The sequence below is a fragment of the Salvelinus alpinus genome, chromosome 13, assembly GCF_045679555.1.
Source record: "Salvelinus alpinus chromosome 13, SLU_Salpinus.1, whole genome shotgun sequence".
In the NCBI taxonomy this organism is placed as follows: domain Eukaryota; kingdom Metazoa; phylum Chordata; class Actinopteri; order Salmoniformes; family Salmonidae; genus Salvelinus; species Salvelinus alpinus.
This window is the reverse complement of record NC_092098.1, coordinates 7,026,442-7,054,311: the sequence shown is the minus strand read 5'-3', so window position 1 is coordinate 7,054,311 and position 27,870 is coordinate 7,026,442. Positions and strand designations below refer to the sequence as shown.

The 27,870-nt window shown below is 40.4% G+C and overlaps 2 protein-coding genes across 3 annotated transcripts in view; both read right to left on the bottom strand.

The window, feature by feature from the left end:
* Positions 1-1,392: 1,392 nt before the first annotated feature.
* On the bottom strand, positions 1,393-7,449 carry LOC139538041 (small ribosomal subunit protein uS11). The gene is made up of 5 exons (XM_071339955.1): positions 7,288-7,449; positions 6,321-6,471; positions 5,956-6,117; positions 3,996-4,072; positions 1,393-1,505 (listed from the first exon to the last, which is right to left on the bottom strand). Exons 2-5 carry the CDS (start codon positions 6,467-6,469, stop codon positions 1,438-1,440), a joined length of 456 nt encoding a protein of 151 aa, XP_071196056.1. The 5' UTR covers positions 6,470-6,471; positions 7,288-7,449; the 3' UTR covers positions 1,393-1,437.
* Positions 7,450-17,242: 9,793 nt separating this feature from the next.
* Positions 17,243-27,870, bottom strand: part of LOC139538040 (bifunctional heparan sulfate N-deacetylase/N-sulfotransferase 1-like) — a 107,862-nt gene continuing 97,234 nt past the window's right edge. For both annotated transcript variants that reach the window (XM_071339953.1, XM_071339954.1), the window contains 7 exons: positions 27,280-27,376; positions 22,920-23,043; positions 22,114-22,288; positions 21,630-21,800; positions 21,272-21,381; positions 20,614-20,716; positions 17,243-19,943 (listed from right to left, as the gene is read on the bottom strand). In XM_071339953.1, the coding sequence (XP_071196054.1) occupies positions 19,824-19,943; positions 20,614-20,716; positions 21,272-21,381; positions 21,630-21,800; positions 22,114-22,288; positions 22,920-23,043; positions 27,280-27,376 (900 nt within the window). In that variant the 3' untranslated portion in view covers positions 17,243-19,823. The remainder of the gene's footprint in view (positions 19,944-20,613; positions 20,717-21,271; positions 21,382-21,629; positions 21,801-22,113; positions 22,289-22,919; positions 23,044-27,279; positions 27,377-27,870) is intronic.

Here is a 27,870-nt window from a genome sequence, read left to right as displayed (position 1 = left end):
AAGCATGCTGGTGGCAGCATCATGCTGTGCGGATGTTTTTCAGTGGCAGGGACTGGGAGACTAGTCAGGTTTGAGGGAAAGAGGAACAGAGCAAAGTAGAGTGATCCTTGATGAAAACCTGCTCCAGAGCACTTAGGACCTAAGACTGGGGAAAAGGTTCACGTTCCAACAGGACAATGACCCTAAGCACAAAGCCAAGACAACGCAGGAGTGGCTTCGGGACAAGTCTCAATGTCCTTGAGTGGTCCAGCCAGAGCCCAGACTTGAACCGGATCAAACATCTCTGGAGAGACCTGAAAGTAGCTGTGCAGTGACACTCCCCTGACAGAGCTTGAGAGGATCTGCAGAGAATGGGAGAAACTCACCAAATACATGTGTGCCAAGCTTGTAGCGTCATACCCAAGAAGACTCAAATTCATTTAAAGATTCTATGAGTTTTTAAGTCAATTCACATTTGTGCACCCCAATACGTCAGACCCATGCTTACGTTATGTACCCAGTAGGTCCTTCAGGTCTTCTGGCACTGGCCTTTTAACAATCCCAAAGCCTAGGACCAAGAGGCATGGAAAGGCAGCCTTTAGTTACTATGCCCCCAGCCTCTGGAATAGCCTGCCTCAGAACCCGATATGGAGGAAAAAACACTTTTTTAGCTTTGCTTATCCTTAAGGTGCTTTTGTCATTCGGTTATTTTTATCCTTGTGTTTGTGTAGTAAATATTAACATTTTTATTTATTCTTCCTTTGAAGCACATTGTGTTGCATTCCATGTCTGAAATGTGCTGTATTAAGCATGATTTGACATTGTTAATTTCTCTACCATAAGCCACCTCCAATCAATGTGGCAACAGCTCTGGTTGACATTCCTGCAGTCAGCATGCCAATTGCACTCACCCTCAAAACTTGAGACATCTGTGGCATTGTGTTGTGTGACAAAACAATTTAGTGGCCTTTTGTCACCAGCACAAGGTGTACCTGTGTTATGATCATGTGGTTTAATTAATCAGCCTCTTGATATGCCACACCTGTCAGGTGGATGGATTATCTTGGCGAAAGATCAATGCTCACTTACAGGGATGTAAACTAATTAGAGAAATAACCTTAATGTGTATGGAACATTTCTGGGATCTTTTATTTCACCTCATGAAAGATGGGACCAACACTTTACATGTTGCGTTTATATTTTTGTTCAGTGTAAATCAACCCTTTGATAAAGCCACTCATATCCCTGCATACAACTTGCAAACAAGTCTTAAGCCAAGCTGGCTTGTTTTGCTAAATAATTAAAACTATTTGCTTGACGTATAAGAACATTCAATAGGATATTATTCCTAGACAGACTTGGGAAAAAAGAATAAATCGAGAAACCACTGAAGAACCAGACAGAAAGCAGAGGTTGGAATTAACCTTTTATTGAGTGAAAATCTCAAAATGAGCACATTTACAGACGACGCCCACGACGACCTCCCTTTCTGCGGGTGCTGTCTGATGGAATAGGGGTGACATCCTCTGCAAGAGAGCAAGGGTTAGTGAGCATGATAAACAGTAACAAGAATTGTACATTGAATCCTTTATTCATCAACATCCTCATTTTAACATGTTCAATGAATATTGTCTGAAGGGCATTGAACAGATTCATACATTTGGCCAACATGTCTCATCCAAAGTCGCTTTGAATATGAGCATCTGCTAAATGTGTAAAAAAGACATGGTTGTGACAACAGTATTCCAGAGTACCGTAAAACTTTAAATGAAGTCTCATAGCCGCCTGTCCCCTTTAGCCGGGCAATGACACACATTTCAGCAAATAAAGTGTTTCAAATAAACACCCAGTCTAAATCTACGGTTTATGAGCTTACCATGAATTGGCAAAGATTTAATGTTTGATTTGTTACATAATTCAATAATGACTCGAATAAGATGCCAATCATCCCAATTTTTTTAAATATTTTTTAAATATATATATATATTTTTTTAAATTATTATTATATATATAGTTTTTTTTTTTTTTTTTTTTTTTTTTTTTAATCGGCAGTAAGAAACTGCTAGCCCTTGGCTGCTAACAGATGAATACTGCTAGCTAACTGGCAATCACAAACAGTCAACTCTGGGAGTACAGACCAAGTAAAATCGACTGATCGCCCTCTAGTGGCCAAAGTAAGAACTGCCGAAAACGCACAGAAAGAAATTATTAGGATGTTTTAGGACGTTCTTGAAATAGAGGTATACTAACACAATAAATGTGACGTAAATAACAGTGCAGGAAATTAAGAAATTGATTAAAATGCTTTAAGTGAATGCTGGAATTAATTAATTAACTAGGCAAATGAGCAAAAGCGGTATCCATTATGGAAATCGACGCCCGGCTCAAATAGAAACCCGTCTAAGCGCCTGTTGTGGTCAGTGATTAAAGCTAATAAAACACCCAGGCTAATAATTGAAAGTTTTACTGTATGCATATAAATAACACCGTGTTCAGGATGCTTAAACAAAATCAGACCAACAGAAAAGTACAATTGTTTCACATTTAGTATAAGACTAGCAGAAAAATCATTTCCCAAATGAAACATTCTTATCCCCCGGAAAACATCAATATAAGCAGTATATATAACCATTCATGCATGAAATAGGCACACACATGGTAGTGTTTCCCAACGCTGTCCTTGATTAGTTGAATCAGCCATGACAGTGCAGTGCTATAACTGGGCGATATGGATTAAAATTCATTTATGGGGGATTCACAATATACACCTACTGTAGTTTTTTTTTTTTAGGTTGTCTAAATAAGCTTTGCTGCACAATTAAAAAAGGTTGATACACTGCATTTCAAACAGTCAGGAATCAAATTCAGGGCTTGTAAAGTTATACCTAGGCTAAATATAAGTCTTCAAAAACCATAAGAGCCTCTAATAATTATAGCAAAAAAATTGACGCTGCTTTTTTGCAATAATCACTCCTCTAGTTCTCAAGTCTTGTCTACGAAAAGGCAGTTTGTTACAAAATTAACCAGAACTGTGCACATCCACTAATGACCAACTTCTAGTAGCAGGCATTATAGGAAATTAAAAACACGTCTCAAACAATGAAGCACAAGCCCACGTGCTAGTGAGTAGCCAGCTAATCTTTTAAATTTAAAGCCAATGTGGATCTAATTGCTTGCTAAAAAGGTAGAAGTTAACTTATGAATAGACCCTCCTGTCCGTGTCCAACTGTTTGAACATCGCCTGTTCACTTTGTCTAGATGAAATCAAGTGGCCTACCTGGATAAGATACTTTCTCAGAATGAGAACGGAGTAGCCAATTCCTTACATAAATGAGACTGTTCATTGCAAATTTATAACACAGCCTAGACAGCTAGCACACAACTGTGGCTAAAATGCTGCTAGCGGTATGGGGGTACTGCAATGGTCTGTGCGATACGGGATGCTTGGGAGGTCCAGATCACCGATTGAAGTTAAACTTCTATATGGTCAAAGTTATGCTGAAGTTTAGGGCCATTCCAAGGATGCCAAATAGCACTGATCGTACCGCAATGCAGAGCGCAACAATCTGTGCATTAATGTTCCAGTTTTACTGTAGCAGGGTATGCTTTTCTTCATGTTAAAACAAAAACTGCATCGCAAGACAGATTCGGTTGTCCCAAATCTTATAATGCAAATAGCGAGTTCAAACTGCTTGTTGTCAGAAAGGGAGACGTGATCTCGTGAGTGGCAGTGGGAGGGGCTTTGTGTCTGTGCAAGTGGGGAGGTGCACAGTGCACACAGTACAGAAGGCGCAAAGGGGATAAACCAAAAAGACAAACGCCCATTAAAAAGTAAAAACCTTGATTTTTGTAATACTGGTATTTGGAACATCGCACTAATACAAATAAATTCAATATATCGCCCAGCCCTACTAACAAGTGGGCCATCTATTGGTCGAAGGCAGGGGTTGAGAAAAAATAACAGCACCATCTCTTTTATTAGATACTCCTGACAGACTAAATGAGCTATAGCTTACCGATGCGTCCAATCTTCATGCCAGAACGAGCCAAGGCACGGAGAGCAGACTGTGCGCCTGGTCCAGGGGTCTTGGTTCTGAAAGGCAAAATGTTCACACTGAGTACTGTTGCACACAAGACAATCTAATTTAGTCCACTATAGATAAATTCAGTTCCACAACACAGACAACCGGGCAAAATACAGAATACACGTAAACGCCCGCACTAGTAGAAATCCACTTTCGCGAGCTGTAAGAACGGTGTTGCACAATGATTTAAGTCAAGTCATAGCTTTAGTCAAAGTATGATATATTAGGCCTTGAAGAGACAAATCCAAACGACCCACTTTGTGCAAATCCGTGTGAATGCACATGATACCTACGTTTCGTTTCAGGGCTAGGTTTATTTCAATGTTACCACCCACCAGCATGGCATTGTTTAACCAGAAACAGGTGCTAAGTGATTCTTCTTGGCGACCGAGATGAACCAAGTAGCCTCATGTCCACTTGGCTGCCTGAGCAAATTAAGATGGGGCGGGGTACAAACTTGATATTGCACCTCCACTTTTTCCCCCTGCCGAAAATTCTCTTAATCCATTGCATAATTTGTAAAATCTCTTTAGCTAGTATGTATAAAAAATAATAATATCTGACCATTTTATTAAATTGCGTGATATGTCATTTAACAAAACCTGCTCCCCCAAGATGAATGTGTTGATCACTAAAGTTCCGCCTCACTACAGTTCTTTGATTTGTGTAACGTTTGCTAAAAAACATTTAACTTCCAGGGTCTGTAGTGACGCCTCTAGCACTTACGATGCAGTAAACCGTTGCGCCCAGAAAGCACGCTTATCTTTTTGTGTGTTTTGTTAGTGTAATTTTAGTAGGGGGGAAAATATTTGGGATGGTAAAAAGATGTAATTGGCTGGTAGATTTTTAAAAATTTACCTGCTAGCGTCTGGTGTACCAAAAAGGTAATTTTATTCTCTGCTCATATAGTTCAGTTGGCTGATATTCTGACTACCAGAAAGGGCCCAACATTAGAAACTCCCATACTACCCCACTTCTGAATTGGAAATCTAGTAACTATAAGACTGGTTGGTTCTAGAGGTTCCGCGGGTCTCTAAAGTTAAGGAAGACTACTTTCCGTTACTATGCCTCTCAGTCCTGTAATGACCTACAGGTCACTAAAACTGTAGTCTTTTGTCCCAAAAGGTGAATTTGCGGCTCTGATACCAATGGAAACCGCACTTGTTTTGATTGATTGTATACATTAGTTTCCACTGACCTTTTGAATGTAATGCAACGTATTTGTAAGTATGTAACTAATGCTGTAGTGATAATGCTTGAATTGTTGCTCACATTGGAAAGACGACCCTGGTCCTAATGGTTTCCCCTGGTTATATAAAAGTTATAAAAAAAAATACAAATATGGCAAAGTCAAAGACATGCCAGTGGTTTCCATCTGTGGCGAAGTTTTCCTTAAATAAATGTTTATTGCAAATCCAGCTCCAGCCAGAGCCAGCTTGGCTAATCTTTTGAATATGGCGTAAAAAAAATAAAAAATAACATTAGCTAGCTAGATAAGGTTAGCAGGATACTATACCTAGCTATCTAACTAGATAAGGGTAGCATGCTGGCTAGCTATATTGAGCTGTCAGTGACCTATTTGTTGAGGTTTATCAACTCCACAGGAAATTCTCACACCCAATTCGTGAATATGTAAAGTAGCATTCGTCATACTTCAGAGGTGGAACCTAAAGGTACATTTCCTCTCTAGGACAAGAAATTACATTTAAATAGTGGCTGCAACTTCCCCTGGGAGTGGGTCCTTTAATTGCACGGTATATTTACACATGCAACAAGAGTAGTTCAAGGACAATGTACCAGAACAATTTAGCTGCATCATCCACTGTAGATGTACAAAAGACATGGAGCAACACCAGATTGTGCTTCAGATCAGTGAGGGTGGGTTCCTAACCTGTTGCCGCCAGTGGCCCTCAACTTGATGTGCAGGGCAGTGATTCCCAGCTCCTTGCACCTCTGGGCAACATCCTGGGCGGCTAACATGGCGGCGTAGGGGGAGGACTCGTCTCTGTCGGCCTTCACCTTCATACCACCAGTCACACGGCAGATAGTTTCCCTGGAGGGAGCGGGTACACGTTTAGAGCAAAGCATTTGAAACCAATTCAGACAAGGCATTTACTCACAATATGATCATACGACCGATTGCTATTGATGGATAGCATGCACTTTACACACAGCTTAAGCCAAAAACGGCACACATATTTCGTATTTTTTATTATAAAGCTGGGCATGCACTGTTCCATTGTATCCTGTACTTACTTGCCAGAAAGATCAGTGACGTGAACAAAGGTGTCGTTGAAGGACGCAAAGATGTGGCAGACTCCAAAGACATTCTCGCCTTCGGCAACCTGAGGTCCCAGGGCGATGACCTGTTCTTCCTTCTTTTCCTTACCCTTACGAGGTGCCATAGCTGCAAAAGATGCATTTGTCAGTATTGATGGCGTCAGACATGTCTGGCATTAGCATCCATTCAAGCGCCCCAATTTGGGACCAGGTGGAGTGAGCACCAGTGCTAAATAGTTAGCAGGCTAGGTCTTGGTTAGGATGGGTTCCTTTGTAGTTAACTTCACCACAATATACTTTTGTAACTAGTTAGTTCGCTAAGTAACTGTAGGAGAGCATATTAACCATTAACTAGATATTATCGCAACTGACCAATAACCAACTATCTGGCATAAAAGCCAACGCGCGATAGAAAAATTACATAGCACGACAGGAAAGCAGCTAGACTTGCTAGCTATATCATAGCATATACGACAATTTCCATACAAAAATAACCCATGTGTGATTGTCAGTCACAGCAAAGTCGAGACTAAAAACTGCAGATGCCCATCGTTAGCCGACTACTTTAACCTTAGCACTGAATTACCACGACAGCAACCTAACTAGCTACAGTCAACATGTCTCTTCGATTTAATTTGAAACGCAATCGACTTCAAAGCTGCAAAAATGCACATGACTTAAGACAATATGGTTAACATGGCAAATCATAAAACCCACTCAATATGCTCCATCCAGTAAGCGAAATGCAGGCCTTACAGTGATGGATACCGCTGCTTACAGCCAACACCAATGCCGTCTAATCCAAACGTCTAAAGCCGATTTCAGACAAATTACACATTTAACATACCAATTAAAGTTCAGTGTATCGATTAAAAGCCCCAATGACACTTTGTACATTATGTGAAACAGGATTAATTTGGATATAAATTCTGCGACATTGTACCTGTGTGTGTCTCTTCTAAAGCCGAAACAGGAAAGGAAAGAACAAACGCAACCGGGTTCAGAGTTCAAGCTTTCTTTTTCCGGAAGTGGACCATGCATTTCACTGCCATCAAGCGGTTCATATGTAGCATAAACAGCACGCGCAGTCGATCTCTCTCGTTGTGTACAGGCAGAAATATAGGTCCGATATATGAAAACGGCCCATTATTGTATATTTCAACAGATACAGTATGTGACATATATGTACTTATGTGTGTGGATACATATATCTGTATGTATGGGCATAATACTTATATGCTCATATATGTGTGTCTCATACAGTATTCACATTTATATTACATTCACTACATGGCCAAAAGCATGTGGACACCTGCTCATCAAACATCTAATTCCAAAATCATTAATATGGAGTTGGTTTCGCTTTTGCTGCTATAAGATCCTTAACTCTTCTGGGAATGCTTTCCACGAACCAAAATATATGGAAATGTCTGCTTTACTCAAAATTACAACCAACTAATTGCAGGATTACCACAAAAATGGAAGAGGCAAGTGGAAGGGGGAGAAAGTAAGGAACTTGTCTGTCAGTCCTGCATCAAAGACCAAAATTGGTTAAAGAAAATTGTGATAAATAAAAAAGTATACCAGTTTCATTTAAGGACCCAAAAATTGACAGCTGTGCCACATAGATTGCAAAATAGTTGGGAAGAGATTTTCGATGTACCGATTCCATGGCACATGGTTTATGAACTGATACTCAAAATGACGCTGGATTCAAAACTTAGAATTTTTCATTTAAATTATTATACAAAATTCTGGCAACCAATAGAATGTTATATATTTGGGGGCTCCCGAGGGGCGCAGCGGTCTAAGGCACTGCATCTCAGGGCTAGAGGTGTCACTACAGACCCTGGTTTGATTCCAGGCTGTATGTGACATATATGTACTTATGTGATTGGGAGTCCCATAGGGCGGCCCCCAGCGTCCGGGTTAGAGTTTGGCCAGGGTAGGCCGTCATTGTAAATAAGAATGTTCTTAACTGACTTGCCTGATTAAATACATGTTTTTTTTTAAACATCCCAGCTTTACAGATTTTGCTGCGATGAGACAGAATCATTAGATCATTTGTTTTGGTACTATCCATATGTAGCTTGTTTTTGGTCGCAGGTCCAGGAATGGCTGAAGAACTGCAGATAGCACTACTGCGTGATTTGAAAAGTCATAGTCAATCGATCAATAATATAATAATACTTTATGCAAAAAAAATTATCTTTAATTTAGAATCTGTAGAAACTATGAGAATAGAAAGGTTCAGAACTTTTGTGAAACATCACAGCACAGTTGAAAAATATATGGCAAATAGAAATCCAATAGGGATGGTGTTAAGAGATAGGTCGGAGGGGTTGAGTGGATCTGAAGGGTGGGACTAATAACAAGATAACTAATGTAAAATATACTGTGTCCGTAAAATGTATATAGGTTCAGAACTTTGTGAAACAGCACAGTTAAAAATATAGGGCAAATAGAAATCAAACTGTATGTTCTTCAGAAATAGATGGGACGGGTTGATGGTAGCGGAAGGATAGGAGTAAAAACAAACAAGAATAACTATTGTAAAATAGATGGTGTCTATAAAATTTGAAAATGTATATACAGCACCAGTCAAAAGTTTGGACAGCTCCTCATTCATGCTTCACGGTGGGAACCACCCATGTGGAGATCATCCGTTCACCTACTCTGCATACTCTGCATCTCACAAAGACACGGTAGTTGGAACCAAAAATCTCAAATTTGGACTCATCAGACCAAAGGACCGATTTCCACCGGTCTAATGTCCATTGCTCGTGTTTCTTGATCCAAGCAAGTCTCTTATTATTATTGGTGACCTTTAGTAATGGTTTCTTTGCAGTCTCCTCTGAACAGTTGATGTTGTTACTGTGTCTGTTACTTGAACTCTGTGAAGCATTTATTTGGGCTGCAATCTGAGGCACAGTTAACTCTAATGAATTTATCCTCTGCAGCAGAGATAACTCTGGGTCTTCCTTTCTTTGGCGGTCCTCATGAGAGCCAGTTTCATCATAAAGGTTTTTGCGACTGCACTTAAAAAAACGTTGAAAGTTCTTGAAATGTTCCTCTTTGACTGACATTCATGTCATAAAGTAATGATGGACTGTTGTTTCTCTTTGCTTATTTGAGCTGTTCTTGCCATAATATGGACATGGTCTTTTACCAAGTAGGGCTATCTTCTGTATACCACCCATACCTTGTCACAACACAACTGATTGGCTCAAACGCATTAAGAAGGAAAGACATTCCGCAAATGTACTTTTAATGGGATGGGTGTCCCTAAACCGGGACGAATGTTACTAACGTGTGCTAATGTGACTAGAATGACGTTGTATACAACAGCCAACTTCCCGGGACATAGGCATGTGTTATATGGGCATAAAGCTTAAATTCTTGTTAATCTGACTGCACTGTCCAATTGACAGTAGCTATTACAGTGAAACAATACCATGCTGTTGTTTGAGGAGAGTGCACAACAACAAAAAACTTTTATCACTGGCTTGATACATTCACCTCTGAAGGTAAATAATGTACTTGCATTCAGTACTCTTGCTCTGATTTGTCATCCTGAGGGTCCCAGGGATAAAATGTAGCATAGTTTTGTTTGATAAAATCTATTTTTAATGTAGGAACTGGGGTCTAGAGTTTGACCCCACTGCTGTCTCTTGCTCCACACCCACCACACCCGGCCATCTAGATGTGTGAAAGTTAGTGTATAAGCTAATGTTCCATCATGTATGACATTCCTGGGAGTGTGTAAACTTAAATTGTTTATTACCATAGCATACCATATCATTTTGTATGTTCTCTATAGTTATGTACTTGAAAATGTATGAATTGACCAATTCGGCACATTTGCGCAAACTCCTGGCAGACTTGATACAAAATATTGTGCAGTAATGTAATTCTTCACTGGATCAGTCTGAAATGTTGCACACCCACTGCTGCCATTTGGTTTCCAAAATCTAAATTACACCTAGACTCCTATCTGAAAGTATGGCCTTTCTCTTGCATTTCAAAGAATGTGTTATATTCTCCTACATTCATTTCATATTTCCACAAACTTCAAAGTGTTTCCTTTCAAACGGTATCAAGAATATGCATATCCTTGCTTCAGGTCCTGAGCTACACGCAGTTAGATTTGGGTATGTTATTTTCGGCTAATATTTAAAAAAGGGTACAATCCTTAAGAGTCACACCTGTTAATTGAAATGCATTCCAGGTGACTACCTCATGAAGCTGGTTGAGATAATTCAAAGCTGTCATCAAGAGTGTGCAAAGCTGTCATCAAGGCAAAGAATATAATTAGATTTTTTAAACAGTTTTTTTGTTTACCGCATGATTCCATATGTGTTATTTCATAGTGCTGATGTCTTCACTATTATTCTACAATGTAGAAAATAGTTCAAAAAAATGAAAAACCCTGGAATGAGTAGGTGTGTCCAAACTTTTGACTACCAGTCAAAAGTTTCGACACACCTACACATTCAAGGGTTTATATTTTTACTATTTTCTACGTTGCAGAAAAACAGGCTTTCCACTAGATGTTGGAACATTACTGCAGACAATTGCTTCCATTCAGCCAATTGCAGCCAATTGCTTCCAATTGCTTCCATTCAGCCACAAGAGCATTAGTGAGGTCGGACACTGATGTTGGGCGATTAGGCCTGGCTCACAGTCGACGTTCCTATTCATCCCAAAGTTGTTCGATGGGGTTGAGGTTAGGGCTCTGTGAAGGCCAGTCAAGTTCTTCCACACCGATCTCGACAAACCATTTCTGTATGGACCTCACTTTGTGCATGGGGGCATTGTCATGTTGAAACAGGAAAGGGTCTTCCCCAAACTGTTTACACAAAGTTGGAAGCACAGAATCATCTAAAATGTAATTATATGCTGTAGCGTTAAGATTTCCCTTAACTGGAACTAAGGGGCCTAGCCCAAACCATGAAAAACAGCCCCAGACCATTATTCCTCCTCCACCAAACTTTACAGATCGCACTATGCATTCGGGCAGGTAGCGTTCTCCTGGCATCTGCCAAACCCAGATTTGTCCATCGGACTGCCAGAAAGGTGAAGCGTGATTCATCACTCCAGAGTCCAATGGCAGCAAGGTTTACACCACTCCAGCCGATTCTTGGTATTGCGCATGGTGATCTTAGGCTTATGTGTGGCTGCTTGGCCATAGAAACCCATTTCATGAATCTCCCGATGAACAGTTATTGTGCTGAAGTTGCTTCCAGAGGCAGTTTGAAACTCGGTAGTGAATGTTGCAACCGAGGACAGATTATTTTTTGCACTTCAGCACTCGGCGGTCCCGTTCTTTAAGCTTGTGTTCTACCACTTCACGGCTGAGACTTTGTAGCTCCTAGATGTTTCCACTTCACAATAGCAGCACTTACAGTTGACTGGGTCAGAAATTTGACGAACTGACCTGTTGGAAAGGTGGCATCCTATGATGGTGCCATGTTGGAAGTCACTGAACTCTTCAGTACTGGCCATTCTACTGCCAATGTTTGTCTATGTAGATTGCATGGCTGCTCGATTTTATTTACCTGTCAGCAACGGGTGTCGCTGAAATAGCCGAATCCACTAATTTTAAGTGGTGTCCACATACTTTTGTATATATAGTTTATGTAACAGGAGCATTATTTCAGTGATACTTAGTAGTCATGGTAATAAAACGTTTGAACAAATGACACAACACACTAAACACATTTAATCCAATTAATTAAATGTTTTGCTCTCATCGCTTCTTAATTCAGCCATTTATTGCTGTAAGCCATTCCCACGTGTCCATTTGTTGAACCAGGGAAGCACTTCATGACAGAATCTGTGGAGGGTTTGGGGTCAAACATGTTTTTTTTCAACGTTTTTTTTTTCAAACCTTTAAGTGAAAAGCTTATCAGATTCAGTTGAATAAGAAATCCTTGACCATTAATGCCCTATTTGCAATGATTAAATTAACTTCTTGACGCTAGGAGGCAGAATTGTTATTTTTGGAAAAATAACGTTCCCAATGTAAACGGCCTATTTCTCAGGCCCAGTTGCTAGAATATGCATATACTTGACAGATTAGGATAGAAAACACTCGAAAGTTTCCAAAACTGTCAAAATATTGTCTGTGAGTATAACAGAACTGATTTTGCAGGCGAAAACCTGAGGAAATCCAACCCGGAAGTGCCTCTTATTTTGAAAAATCCCTGTTCCATTGCCTGCCTATCCTCCATTTAAAGGGATATCAACCAGATTCCTTTTCCAATGGCTTCCACAGGTTGTGAATAGTCTTTAGACATAGTTTCAAGCTTTTATTCTGAAAAATGAGCAAGATTTATCAAATCGCGTCAGTGTCCTTGATTAGTTCTTCCGCGTGAAAGTGGTAGCTCGACATTTTATTTCTGTCTTGTATTGAATACTTTATCCTCCGGTTGAAATATTATCGATTATTTATGTTAAAAACAACCTGAGGATTGATTATAAAAACGTTTGACATGTTTCTACGAACTTTACGGATACTATTTGGAATGTTCGTCTGCCCTTCATGACCGGCACGAGCCTGTGGATTACAGAACATAACGCGCAAACCAAATGGAGGTTTTTGGATACAAAAATCATCTTTATCGAACAAAAGGAACATTTATTGTGTAACTGGGAGTCTCGTGAGTGCAAACATACAAAGATCATCAAAGGTAAGCGATTAATTTGATTGCTTTTCTGACTTTCGTGACCAATATTTATTGCTGCTAGGTGTTCGTAATGTTTTGTCTAGTGATCGATAAACTCACACAAACGCTTGGATTGCTTTCACTGTAAAGCATATTTTCAAAATCGGACACGACAGGTGGATTAACAACAAACTAAGCTGTGTTTTGCTATATTGCACTTGTGATTTCATGAATATAAATATTTTTAGCATTTTTTTTTTAAATTTGGCGCTCTGCAATTCAGTGGTTGTTGATGACAATTATCCCACTAAAGGGATCAGTGCGCCAAGAGGTTTTAAGGGATAGTTCACTTTTTTACACCTTATAGTCAGTAAGATGGTTCCTTACCCTGAAAGTAGTCCATGGGCCAGGAGAAACTGTAATCCATGGTTCAAAGATTTTTAAATAGCCACTATTAACTTGAGGGGATTTAGCAATCTGACTATAAACTCTAAAAAAGTAAACTATTCCTTTAACATCTTAAATTTGTTGAATGGGGGGGAAAAAAGAAATCTCGAAATCAGTGTCTGGAATAATATTCACCATTCTTTCTGCCATGAGTCATTTAGAAGTGATATTATTTTTAAAACAATATCATGACGATACCTGCACACTGTCAAATGCTTCTTTGTAATTGATGAAGAAAACAACCTACTCACCGGTTATTGTTATCACTTTTTCAGGATCCAATCTGTCTTTTTCCCCCCATCTTCTTCCATTTTAGCTTTGCAACTTAGAATTGTTCAAAATAAATATGTTCAATGTGTCATGATTAATGACACAGCCAAATATTTAAGTTTGAGTTAGGTCTAAAGATAATGACTCTGGTTTAGCTGTACAATGCTACAAATAATACATACATATAGTATATACATACTATACCACAGCCATGGATGTCGATTAAGGGAGCCCCCCCCACACCTCTCTGATTCAGAGGGGTTGGGTTAAATGCGGAAGACACATTTCAGTTGAATGCATGTACAACTGACTAGGTATCCCCCTTTCCCTTTCCGTAGTCCCATAGAATTAGAATGAATAAAACGGACATTCCCATCAGAAACAGTGTTGGTTTGCGTGAACAGCAACTAGCAACTCCGGTTACCTGTTATCCTTATATGTGCATTCTGAGATGGAGACCCCCAAAAAATAACCCAATGTGATTAGATCTTCTTCAAACTGGGAGATGAAATTCGACTGAGCCTGAAAATACTTCTCCATCACCTGCAAGGCCCAGCCCTTCCATGATCTAAGGGCCTATGTCCCTTATAGTCATTCTAATTCTACGGTCTATACGATCTCTTTACATACCTCTCAGGTTGCTCTTCAGCAACATGTCAACATCAAAAGCACCCAACAGCGCTCTTGCCATGTCAGTGGAACTGTTGACCTGTTGACTGTTGACCTAAAACATGAATAATTCAGTCAGATACTGTAAAAGACTAGAACGTACTGTAAGTACAGTAACATAATACATTCTCTTTATTTAAAATAGTCATGCTAGCTAATACATTGACTTGTATTTAAAAATACACCATTATCTTAACCTCAGATTATATAAACGTTAACAATCATCAATAAAAATAAATACACATATAAGGAAGCCTGTTTTAACCTTTATAGCTAAATAAAAAATAAACCAAATCAGCCATCTCAATACTGAGCAAGCCTACGGTAGCACCAAGCTAATAGCAACCCTATAGACTTGACAGGCTAGTGTTAGCGCAGTTAGCTTAGCGTTAGTGTATACCGTTTAAAAAAATGAAATAATACAACTCTGTAATATATAACACTTGAAATCTGGAGATGTCAGGGTATAGAAAATATAAACGGAGTAGAAAAGAAACCACAATATTACCTCAGAGAAGGTATGAATCAATAAATTCAAACCAGAATATTAGCTGGCACCATTTCTTCATGTTATTCTATGGGCTAGGCTAGCTTGGCCACAAACCCAGTCATCTCTATGTCAAGATCGCTTACAGTTTTCACTCGATCAATTTACACATTTAAACTTTACAAGTTCAACATAAAAGGTAAATATCACTCAGAACACCATTTAGTCTCCAACATTTCTATAAATAATGTGCTTGTTTACAGTAGCGGTGCGTGGGTCAAATCAGTGGGGAAGCCAAGCCAGAAAAAAAGCTAAATTACAACCTACTGTATGTGTTGTGATAACTGTGTTGTTTGCTCTGTAACCTGTTAGTTCATATGCCTTGCGACCATGATATAGGCTTAAGGCCGAGACAATAAGAAGACACAGTGGCAGAATAAATTCAACCACACCTTTGTTTCATCACAAAACTGAAATCAGAAGAGCAATTTCACACTGTCCGGTGAAATCCATAAAGCACATTGCATGTAACAAACAGTTATGTAACAAACAAAACCATTTCAACTTCAACATTATCAAATCACCTATGCTTAGTCTAATACATTGACAACTAAAAGATACTAAAAACAATTTAGTCCAATCAACATAAGCTAAATATGATGTGGCTGAATACACTGCTTGTGTACACCACACACCTGTTTAACAGAACAAAGACAAAGTAGACAGGAGGAGAAACGGTTAGTTGTCACAGACTTCTTCGAGTGTTGGTGAGGGAAGGGGAGACGCTCATACACATACGCCCCCTGCTGTTGGCAATATGCATAAACGATTCCCAATGGAAATTCTCGGAGGACTCAGTCCAAAATAATAGGGAATTACAACCCTACTGCAGTCATTAGTTAGAACAATAATATCTAAACCATGTTTTATAAATCCAATGTGATGCCATAACCTTATGGGCAGCCACAACTACAGTGTATGACAATAAACAGGTTTCTGTGCATTTTTAAAACTTGTACATAAATTATAAACCTACAATAGTTGTCTACGCCATGTCAATCTATTCTCAAAATTTTGGCAAGTATCATCTACAGTAGCTACAAGAAACAAAGTAGTAATAATGTTGCCTAACACCAAATGCAATGACTAAATAATGAATCCCTACATGTGAGATTTATGTATGGTTTTTAAATATATGCTATGTAAAAAAAACTTTTATGGAAAACATTTCAAAGCAATAAATCCATTGAACAAAAGAATAATCTACGCATATTAAAAATATATATCCATATAAAAAAATGTATGGGGGTTGTGAGATTTATATGAGTTTTAAATATATGATAATATATTTTAAATTGTCTGTCACGTTCTTTGATATTTATGGGCATACATTACTTTTCCCTATCCTGTTCCGGCAGGATTCAGCTCAAATGAAGCACTGGATTTACTGTTATATGACAGCTAAGAAGACAATTTACAGTCACTCACCACGTTTCCGTCCAGTTTTTATGAAAGTAAAGTCATATCTTATTTTGAAAAAATCACAGCTGTGATAGAAACAGGTAGTTTCGGTACAATTTTATAAATGCCGACATTTGTTTGACATGGGATATTTTTGTGTCGGTGAAATTAATTGACATAAATTGTGCTGGAAACGCCCTTATGCGCAAATGTTATATAATAACCATCAGATCGAAGTAAACTTGGAGTCAACGCGATGATATGGTGTGTGGTCCTCCCAATACGACTCAGGACACCATGCAGTTTATTAGGCTACAGATGAAGTTATGAACTTCACAGGGTGGTGAAAGTGCACGATGATCTTGATGCTCCTTTCCCATATATATCGAGGGTCTGATTCTGGTGACATGATTGATGATTGCCTGCCGTTTGACAAATAAAACTATTCTCGCTCTTATCCATAAACTAGCCTACCCGCACTGTATCTGCGTGCTGTTGGTTAGAGCTCAAATGCCAGGACCAGAGTAGCTGTATTTGCTATTTCACGCAAAACACGGTAGAATTGACTCGGTAAAATTTTAAATGCGACGGAAACACATTGAACTTTTATTATTCGGTACATGAACATGTAAGTGAAAAAAACAAACATTTCTGCACTGTCATCACGCACTGACTTTTATCCGCAACAAATCCGTTTGGTGCGAAAATGCGCATATTTTCTTTATGATTTTTTATTATATTCGCATTAAAATCTGTCGCCAATTGGATGAAACCTCGTTTGTGTGCCACATTGTCTTACACAGCTTTTAGGGTGAGTCCCTGTCCTGCTCTTATCATATTACATACTCCAAAATATCGTCGTCAACTACATGGAAAATTAAACTGCATGACAAAAGTTTAAAAGACAGTGGTTTCTTTATTTGTAAATTAAAAATCAAAAATATTAGCTACAAACAATAAAAAAATATTAACAACAATTGGTTGATTGTACAGTCCAGATGATTATCATTTCCTTATAGTTAATGAATGATCACTACTCAATGTCCAACATTATCATACAGAGTGAAATTCACTGGGACTTCGGCTGAGTGAGTGGGGTAAAGAAGGAGCTGCCCAGACATGGGAACTCGCTCGGCCCATCTCCTGACCGTAGTGTCTAGGCTCAAAGAACACAACACCCTCCCTGATACTCTGAACCAGAACACTTGTACTTTATATTGCATTGTAAAATGGCTCAAAAGCAAAAGGAAATGACGAGACAAAGGATTTGTGAATATATTACAGCTCCTTGAACAAATTGAAATGAGAGCAGCATTTGTGTCACCACACAAGGTGCATGATTCAGTACCTTAAATACAATTCATCTAGAATGGACCCATAAGACCACACTTCTTTACAAGGGTCCAGGTAATACAAAATGCTAAATGGACCCTCGTATTCTGGAGCACTGCAAAATCCCTCACACAAACAAGGACTGTTCTCCTTAACAGGAAAGTTGTACCAAAACCTTCTTCTTACATTGTGTTGAGAAATAAATATTGTGCTTCTAGGAGAGCATGGATTCAGAGTAGATCATGTATTTGTACATACCGGATTGTAATACAACAAAGAAACATTAACCTCCCAGATATGTTCATATTATTCGTATATGCATCCATAGCAACTGACAGGAGATAAAATGATGCGAGTTTACATTCCTATAACCTTGACTAATAAACTGAGAAAAAAAAAAGCTCTCAATGTCTCCTGTATAGAACACCCCAGCTCCTCCAGAGGGTGGGATTAACAGTCTTGAATTTGCAGCTTCAAATCCAATTTCACCTCTTAATTTCCCCCAAAGTCTTTGCAGAACACACCTGATTGGACACTATGAAGTGGGCTCGGACTATAAGCTGCGTTGATGAATAATGTCCGAGGATGACACGGGACAGTGTGAACCTTTAAGAGCCATCCTACACGGAAGGATAAGGACCACTTCTTACAGGCCGCCAGTTACACTACCAACTGATCCAGTGGGCTTGGGTTCAAAGGGCATACTAAATCAACCACCGCAGAGCTAGAGATACGTTGCTGTGAACTACGCTCCTCTGGTGTGTTGGTTTGACCACAACATGTGGCAAAGCCATTCCAAGTGGAAGGGAAGACAGTGTTGTCTGTAACTGGAAACTAGGAGACAAGGGCTAGGGGTACCAGTATCCTTCCCCAGTGGAGCCGATCAAAAGACATCCTTGTATTCTGCACTCACCTATTGTACAGGCACAAAAGGAGTAACCAATCAGATGACAGAATGAATAGGGAAGTGATTAAGCTCTAGTCAGCTGAGTTGGGAAAGACCAGGAATCAACATCCTGCTCTATTAGCGGGAAAATCAAGAGACGTGCTCGGTACAGTAACTAGTTGGATGGCGACGAGGATGCCCGTCTCCTTGGAGTGAAATTGCAATATCCACTTTAAGGCCTTTAAAACAGGCAGCTACATTTTTCATGTCACATTTACGTTCAGTTTGTAGTGTACTCTACAGACATGGTAGGGTCCAGCTGTATTTAGGAATGGGTTTCAATATATCATTATTAAGGCAGTTACGACCGAGGACAACGTTCCACTGACCAATACAAAGCAAGCTGGTCTCATTTGGAAATATGACCATTTTCCACTTTTTTAATCCCACTGTACTGTGGATTCATTCGATTGAAGGTCTTAAAGACCAAAAGGTGATTTGACTTGACTTGATAAAGGTCAAGTGTCGGTGTGGTCTGTGGGAGCAATTCATGGACTCCAGTTATGTTTTCAGATGAACACAGATTAAAAACATGGGACAGTTGAAAGGAACATACAATGCTCGAAAGACGCATCGTGCAACCATAACAGCTCGGAAAGAAATACAGACATCCAGCAGTATATGAGTGTTAATGATTAAAATATAAATTCAGAAATACTTTCAAATTAACATTCCACTCCGGCACTTGAATATCCATTATTGGCTAGTGTATTTTTCCATAACTGGCACAGAGAAACAAAGTCTTTCTCCGCCCTCTGCAAAGCGCACAGAGAGTGAGTGTGTCTGCCTGTCTGTGTGAGAGACCGAATAACAACATTGGTTCTCCTTGAGGAAATGATACATCTCTTTGATCCCTCCCTCCTCTCTCTTGGCCCCAGCGTTGCTGTGTGCATGTGCCCATGGTCAAGACGGGCACTTTGTCATTCTTTCTGAGAAAGAAATGGAACAATCCTAAACACAGTTCATGTCTCTCCTTCACCCCTGCCTCTTTTCCCTTCTGAGGCCCACACCCCAAACTGGGGTCGCTGGGGGCCACTGGGTTGAGTGGGCATGGAGGGCCTGCTGTGTCTCTCCTGCTTCCTCAGCTCCTGGTCACCCCGCGTGGCGCTGGCTGGCTGGAGCGGAGGGGAGAGTGCACCCCCTATGTGTGGGCAGGTTGGGGTGGCGTCTCTGTCCTTGTGTCCCCGGCCATGCTGAGGCTACCTGGTGTGGATCAGCTCCTCCCTGAGCCAGCTGGGCAGAGGCTGGCCCATCTTATAGAGCAGCTTGGACAGCTCTATGTTGTGGTCCCTGTAATGCTCCCTAAGGAAGGCGCGAGACTGCCACAGGATGAGAGAGGGGGAGAGAGAGAGTCAAATATAGGGCCATATAGTTACAATAAAAATTTGAATAGACCAATACATCATTTATAGCTCCCACCCACAGTAGCTGCCCATTTAGGTGGTGCTCAAATTATATAAAAATATTCAATGTTATCATGAATATCTAACTTTTATGCACAGGCACAATACCACATTACATATGATCTGTAGTTAACTTAGTGTGCAGAGATTTTTTTGCCCAGATACTGAGCAACTCAGGCAGCGTGCACTGCAGCTCTGTGAGTCTCATGAGCCCTGCCATTCTGACTGCAGCAGAGAGAAAAATCACCCGCCATTACCCAGCTAATTACCTCCGAGGTGTCTGTGCCAAAACAGTCAAGGTAACTTCAAGGACCTGAGCTGTGCCCACTGCCCACCCTGCCCCCCTCACAACCCCTCTCTATGTCTGCTCATTAGACACTCTGCCCGATCTGGTGGCTTTCCAAACCCAGCCTGAAAGGAGCGGAGTCTGTCACAGACAAGCAATGATAAAGCAGCACTGACTGTAGGAAATAAATATTTTTTTCTTCTATAAAATCAAAAAATACTTGCTTTTCAAGGTGACAAAAGTGAAATAAGTGTTGAATAATTTAATCCACTTCTCTTTAGGGAAAGCTTCATAACTTACATCTGTGTCCATGTCAGGGTATCTCCGTCCTTTACTCTTGCCCAAGCATTTGGTCTTCCCCCCATCTAACAACTGGCACCAGAACCCTTTTTTGGGATCAAACCTGGAACAGAGGAACACAGAACCATAAAACGGAGGAGGGCCAGTCAAAATGATGAAAATAAATTCCCAACCTAATCAAAAAGGGAACATCCTGAACAGATGGTTTGCGGCTCTTCGTGTTTAGAGAAGAGACGCGGGACAAAACATATCCATTGTCTACAGAGGATGTGGCCGACAGATGTTGCTGTTTACAAGGATGGCTGAGTGATTATGTGGTCAAGCATCAGAGGCAGAAACAGAGATATATGGGGGGGCTGGAGACCAGGGGGAGGCAGAAGAAAGGGAATAGGTTGGCAGAGAGATGTCAAAGCGATGGTAATCCCTCCAGAAGGGAACATTCTGAAAATCACATCAAAGCTGTTCACAAAGCAAGCACCTCTGCTCTAAACAGGAAAGATAGGCTCCTGCACAACCACACCGGTGTCGGCCAGCTCAATGCATTAATACGCATAATGTTACATTTCACAACGGTTAGGGAAACAAAAGCCTTCATTTGCCATGTGTTGGCTCCAGCAAGTGGGTCTACAGTGTGTCGAAGCCCAAATAAGACACTCACGCTAGAATCTTGTGGTAGTTCAGTGTGTTTGTCAGCCCAAGGAACTTCTGGATCTTGTCCATCAAGGCAAAAGGCTCTGTTCTCAGTACCTGACCATCCAGAACCAGAATCTGAGGAACCAGTTACAACAGCACAGTAGGTCAGATAGACTAGGTGAGCGGTCTTAAATTCAACACCAACAACAGTCTATACACACACACACACACACACACACACACACACTGTACTAAACACGTTCATATAGTATATACAGACTGAATAAATGTTTGTTTCCATTTAACCACATGCTTATGCACAATCCCTGTAAACACACATGAGTATAAGCATGCACACCTGGGACCCAGATGACCAAACGTACCTGGCTGGGGTGGTAGTGGTTGAGCCAGCGGCCCAGATGGGTGGCGTACCAGCCCGGTACCAGACAGCGGTTCTGGAGCACCCGCAGCTTGATGGGGGCATTGCGGCCAGCAGTGATGACGTCATGGAAAGTATACTTCAGGGCGACCGAGTCACCATGGGCACGTTGGTGCTGGGGCAGAACAGACAGATATGACGTCAGTCAGCCCACCTTGCCAGATTCCTCCAGAGTACTGTGTCCTTGCAGAGGGCATTCCAACTCATTTCACACTCCTACAAACCGGTACATCACCTATTTCTATACCAGCATATTAGATACTTTATTTGCAAGCTCAAGGGAAATCAGCAATGCGGCTGACCTGGAAAAGGAGTGAAGCTACCCTGAAGCCACCCACAGCATTTCACCCAATTGCTATCCCTATAATAGAGTCTGGTGTTGGAAATGGAACGATGGGAAGTGTTTTTTCTCTGGGAGCGAGGCTCACCTGGTACCATGAGTAGGCCCTGTCTGCAGGGTTGATGAGGATGGTGATGATTTTGGCCTTGGGCAGGAGGGCGGCTGCACGGCGTGCAGCCACCTCCGAGTCAAAGTAGTTGGCGCTCTTCTCAAAGTAGAAGTCTGAGCTGGTGTTGGAGGGTAGGGGAAAGTACTCCATGTACCTGTTCCAGCGAGGACAAACAGACAGAGCAGTTTGAACCGGATTAGATGAATCGGTCACCAAAAGACAATTTGGTTATCACCATTTAAAGTACAACAACAACAATTGCCTGACAAAAAGGATCTAAGGATCAGAATGATTCAAGATAAACAATGTCATTCGTGTCCATATAACAAATACCAACATCCTACGTAAACAGACTAGTTTAATGTTTCATCAATAACTACGAAAATGATTAAATGTTCTGGATAAAACATATGACTGCACCGGCATAAACCAGTCACTAGCTGAAAGAGACCAATTTTCCACAACCGAGCCCACCACACATTAATACAATGGTCTGCTTTCTGTTAATCAATGATTGAGCTCAGAGGGGGATGAACCAAAGCCTCTCCCTTTGAAGGATGAAACATTCCACTAAAGCCAAAAATATTAACTGGAATACGTCTCAAAACAGTTGGTTTAATACACTATGAAAAGCATGGCGGGTTAACATTAGCGATTTCTCTTTCCATTCTAACATGCTACCCCCAAAACCCAACCAGAAATGTTGGAAATGTCTTGGAGAAGAGGAATTAGTGCCAGAGTGGTGGTAATGAAAATGATAAAGTAGGACAAGGGAAGTCACATACCAGTCGATGCCTCTGTGGTAGTTGTGGCCATTGAAGAACTGGATCTCCTCAAAGGTCTCTTTGCTGGGGTAGTTACTGGTCAGATCAGGATGCATCCCCAGGAACAGATACAGGGCTGTGGTGCCTGCACAAAGACCAGCAGACCATTGCTGATACAAATATCCAATATAGATACTATTAGACGATGTAAATATATGTTAGATATTAGACATAGTCCCTTCAGAAAGTATTCGCACCACTTCAGTTTTTCCAAATTTTGTTGTGTTACAAAGTGGGATAAAATATATTTCATTCTCATTTTTGGTCAACGATCGACACAAAATACTCTACAATGTCAAAGTGGGAGAAGAATTCTTACATGTATTAAAAATGAAAAATAAAACACTAATATATCTTGATTAGATTAGTATTCGATGTCGTGATTAGTATTCAATGTTGTCTTGGTAAGAAACTCCAGTGTATATTTGGCCTTGTGTTTTAGGTTATTGTCCTGCTGAAAGGTGAATTCATCTCCCCGTGTCTGTTAGAAAGCAGACTGAACCTGGTTTTCCTCTAGGATTTTGCCTAGTCTTTGCCGATAACAAGCATACCCACAAAATGATGCAGCCACCAACATTCTTGAAAACATGGCACTCCGATGTGTTTTTTTGGGGATTTTCCCAAACATAACCCTTTGTATTCAGGACGAAAAGTTTATTTATTTGACACATTTTTTACTTTAGTGCCTTGTTGCAAACAGGATGCATGTTTTGGAATATTTTATTCTGTACAGGCTTCCTTCTTTTTACTCTGTCAGTTAAGTTAGTATTGTGGAGTAACTACAATGTTGTTGATCCATCCTGTTGTTTTCTCCAATCACAGCCATTAAACTCTGTAATTGACTGGAAACCCCGAGTGGTTTCCTTCCTCTTTGGCAATAGAGTTAGTAGTAGTGACTGGGTGTATTGATACACCATCCAAAGCCTAATTAATAACCATTCTCAAAGGGATATTCAGTGTATTTTTTCTTTACCCATCTACCAATTGGTGCACTTCTTTACGAGGCATTGAAAAACCTCCTTGGTCTTTGTGTTTGAAATTCACTACTCGATTGAGGGACCTTACAGATAATTGTATGTGTGGGGTAGAGAGATTGGGTAGTCATTCAAAAAAAAAAAAAAAAATCAGGTTAACCACAATTATTGAACACAGAATGGCTCAATACAACTTATGTGATTTGTTAAGCACATTTTTTTCTCCTGAACTTATTTAGGCTTGCTATGAAGGGGTTGAATACTTACTAACTCAAGAGATATCAGATTTTCATTTTTTTTTATTGATTTCCCAAAAGTTCTACAAACAAAATTCCACTTTGACATTATGGGGTATTGTGCGTAGATCAGTGACACAACATCTCAATTTAATAAATTTTAAATTCAGGCTGTAACAAAATGTGGGGGAAAAATCAAGGGGGTGAATACTTTGAAGGAACTGTAAATGCCAGGGGTGTAAAGTACTTAAGTAAAAATACTTTAGAGTATTACTTAAGTCGTTTTTGAGGGTATCTGTACTTTACTTTTTATATTTTTGACAACTTTTACTTCATTACATTCCTAAAGAAAATAATGTACTTTTTACTCCATACATTTTCCCTGACACCCAAAATTACCCGTTACATTATGACAGGAAAATAGTCCAATTCATGCACTTATCAAAGAGAACATCCCTGGTCATCCCTACTGCCTCTGATCTGACGGACTCACTAAAAACAAATGCTTAGTTTGTAAATTATGTCTGAGTGTTGGAGTGTGCCCCTGGCTATCCGTCAATTTAAAAAATAATGCCGCCTGGTTTGCTTAATAAGGAATTTGAAATGGTTTATACTTTTACTTTGACATTTAAGTATATTTAAAACCAAATCATTTTAGTCTTACTCAAGTAGTATTTTACTGGGTGACTTTCACTTTTACTCGAGTCATTTTCTATTAAGGTATGACAATTTTTCACTTTTCCCACCACTGGTAAATGCTAAAAAATTTGATATATTTCTGGTTCTTTACCACAGCTATTTACTACCCATCTGAAATGTGCTATAGCTTTAAATAGCAACAGGTCTAGCTAGAGGCTGAGAGCCCAAAACACTCTACTAAGTAAGAGATAAAGTGCCAGGTAAAGAGGAGTGGTGGATGTGAAGTTGACAGACAAGATGGCTGATGAGACTATAGTGAATGCTGGTGCAGTTTGGTAATTACAATGGTGAAATATGTACATTTACTCTCAGACCCAACCCCCTAATCCGTTTTTATTGAAAAGATTAACATGGCCATTTTACAGCAGTCTCAGGAGGGCTATCGCTCCCTTAAGACATCTTTAAGAAGTTTAATTAGGCTACGCACTAAACCTGAAATTCCCATTTAGTGGGAAGCAGTCAAGGTTACAATAAAACCCAATGACTGACTGCTTGCCTGCCTCTGTGGTGATCCTATAAATTAAATAAAGTGTGTGACACTCCGTAAATGACTGCCCAGATGCCAATTATCCATCCCTTCTCTCCTTGCTGTCAATAAACAGAGGTTCAAGGCTGTTCCATGCCAGGCAGAGAAGCGCTTGTCCTTCTGGTGCAGTGGATCTAGTACAGTTAGTCTACACACCACTAGGGTATGGCTATCTGAGACACAGTGCATTATCTATAACCCCCTAGCTTCACCTGGAACGAACTCAGGCCATGTCTCTCTGGATGTACAGGTAACTGCCAAAATAAAGGAAACACTTGAGTAAATGAAGGATACAAAGTATATTGAAAGGATGTGCTTCCACACAGGTGTGGTTCCTGAGTTAATTAAGCAACTAACATCCAATCATGCTTAAGGTAATGTATAAAAATGCCCAGTTGTCCATTATTTTGGCTACCATGGCTAGAAGAGGAGATCTCAATGACTTTGAAAGAGGGGTCTCAAAGGAGTATAGGGGGTTTAAATGGTGTTTGTGTCTCAGTCACCAGATCTCAACCCAATTTAACACTTTTGGGAGATTCTGGAGCGGTGCCTGAGACAGCGTTTTCCACCACCATCGACAAAGCACAAATTTATGGAATTTCTTGTGGAAGAATGGTGTCGCATCCCTGTAATAGAGTTCCAGACAATTGTAGAATCTATGCCAAGGCGCATTGAAGCTGTTCAGGCGGCTCGTGGTGGCCCAACGCCCTATTAAGACACTATGTTGGTGTTTCCCTTATTTTGACAGTTACCTGTATGTTAAATGATGACCCCAGAGGAAATTGCTGCCACTATTTCAACGTCATTTCCTGTCATGGAACCTAAATGTGCATTTCCGCTCTACCTCTGAGGGATGGCGAAGGCTTCTTATACATATTCACAAATTGGGAGAGGGAATTTCCACGTGGCGTTAACAAACATCAACAAATAGGGCACTGACAGCTGTCAGTGTAGCTAGCCAGCTTATCTAGATAGCTAGCCAGCCATTTTGCTAACCTTATCTGGAGCATGTAGTGACTTTTTGTGGTCAAAACCAATCTTCTTGGGGGGACGGGGGTAGCGGGGGGTTATGCAAAATGCCATCCTATGCAAAATGCCATCCATTTATAAAATGGTCAGATATATATTTATAACATAGACTAGCTAAAAAATAAGTAAACATTTATTTTCTTTCTCTAATGGATTTTGATAATTTTTAAAAATGGTATAAAAAAGTGGAGGTGGCCAATAACGTTGGAATAGCTTTGCAGCTGTTTCTAATTAACAAACAATGCCATGCTGGTGGCTGATAACAAAATAAAACCCAGCCCTGGACAAACCAGATTGGATGGTGTATCGCTGCAGAATGCTGTGGTAGCCATGCTGGTTAAGTGTGCCTTGAATTCTAAATAAATCACTGACAGTGTCCCCAGCAAAGCACCCCCACACCATCATACCTTCCCCTCAATGCTTCACGGTGAGAACCACACATGCGGAGATCATCCGTTCAACGACTCTGCGTCTCACAAAGACACTGGTTGGAACCAAAAATCTCAAATTTGAAGCTGGTTGAGAGAATGCCTAGAGTTTGCAAAGCTTTCATCAAGGCAAAAGGTGGCTACATTGAATAATCTCAAATAAATTTGGATTTGTTAAACCCTTTTTTGGTTACTACATGATTCCATGTGTTATTTCATAGTTTTGATGTCTTCATTATTATTATTCAAAAACCCGGACGACGCTGGGTCAATTTTGCACCGCTCTATGGGACTCCCGGTCACGGCCGGTTGTATCACAACCTGGGATCGAACCCAGGTCTGTAGTGACGCCTTAGTCCGCTGCACCACTCGGGAGGCCTCATGAGATATTGTTTTTGTACAATATGATATCTGTTGTTTACTGCTCACCTGTCTTCTGTGGTCCAATGATGAGCAACTTCGGGAATCGGTCGCATGTCTTCTCTTTGGACCAAATGTCTTTGTGCCTTTTGTCCTCACAGGGGTCCTGTAGTGACAGAGTTAGTTCACCTGGAAGTTCAGTACAGTAAAACGGTAAGGTGCCTCAGGATAAGTTGCCATGGATGTGACTTGTACGCACACACACACACACACACACACACACACACACACACACACACACACACACACACACACACACACACACACACACACACACACACACACACACACACACACACACACACACACACACACACACACACACACACACACACACACACTTCAGGTTCCAGTATCATATCTCGCGGCAGTCTGTTTGTAATTAAAGTCCACCGCTGACTTGGCCAGGGGACTTCAGTGTTACGTGATTAAAGCCAGCCAAGAAAGCAGCGAGACCTTTGTGGGGAGTGAACAAACATGCGGCACAATGGTTACAGGCAACCGTATCCACCCTGTGGGACCAACGATGCCAATCGGAGGACGGGTACTTTCAATTCAGCTCAAATGAACCCAACCAGTCCAGTCCAACAGAGGTTTGGG

Bases quoted from the DNA above. Each gene is read 5' to 3' on its own strand.
- LOC139538041 (XM_071339955.1), bottom strand. From the start codon at position 6,469: ATGGCACCTCGTAAGGGTAAGGAAAAGAAGGAAGAACAGGTCATCGCC. The intron at 4,073-5,955 runs GTTAGGAACCCA...TTTGCCTTTCAG, and splicing joins AGGGCCACTGGCGGCAACAG to AACCAAGACCCCTGGACCAG. The intron at 1,506-3,995 runs GTAAGCTATAGC...GCTCTCTTGCAG, and splicing joins CATGAAGATTGGACGCATCG to AGGATGTCACCCCTATTCCA.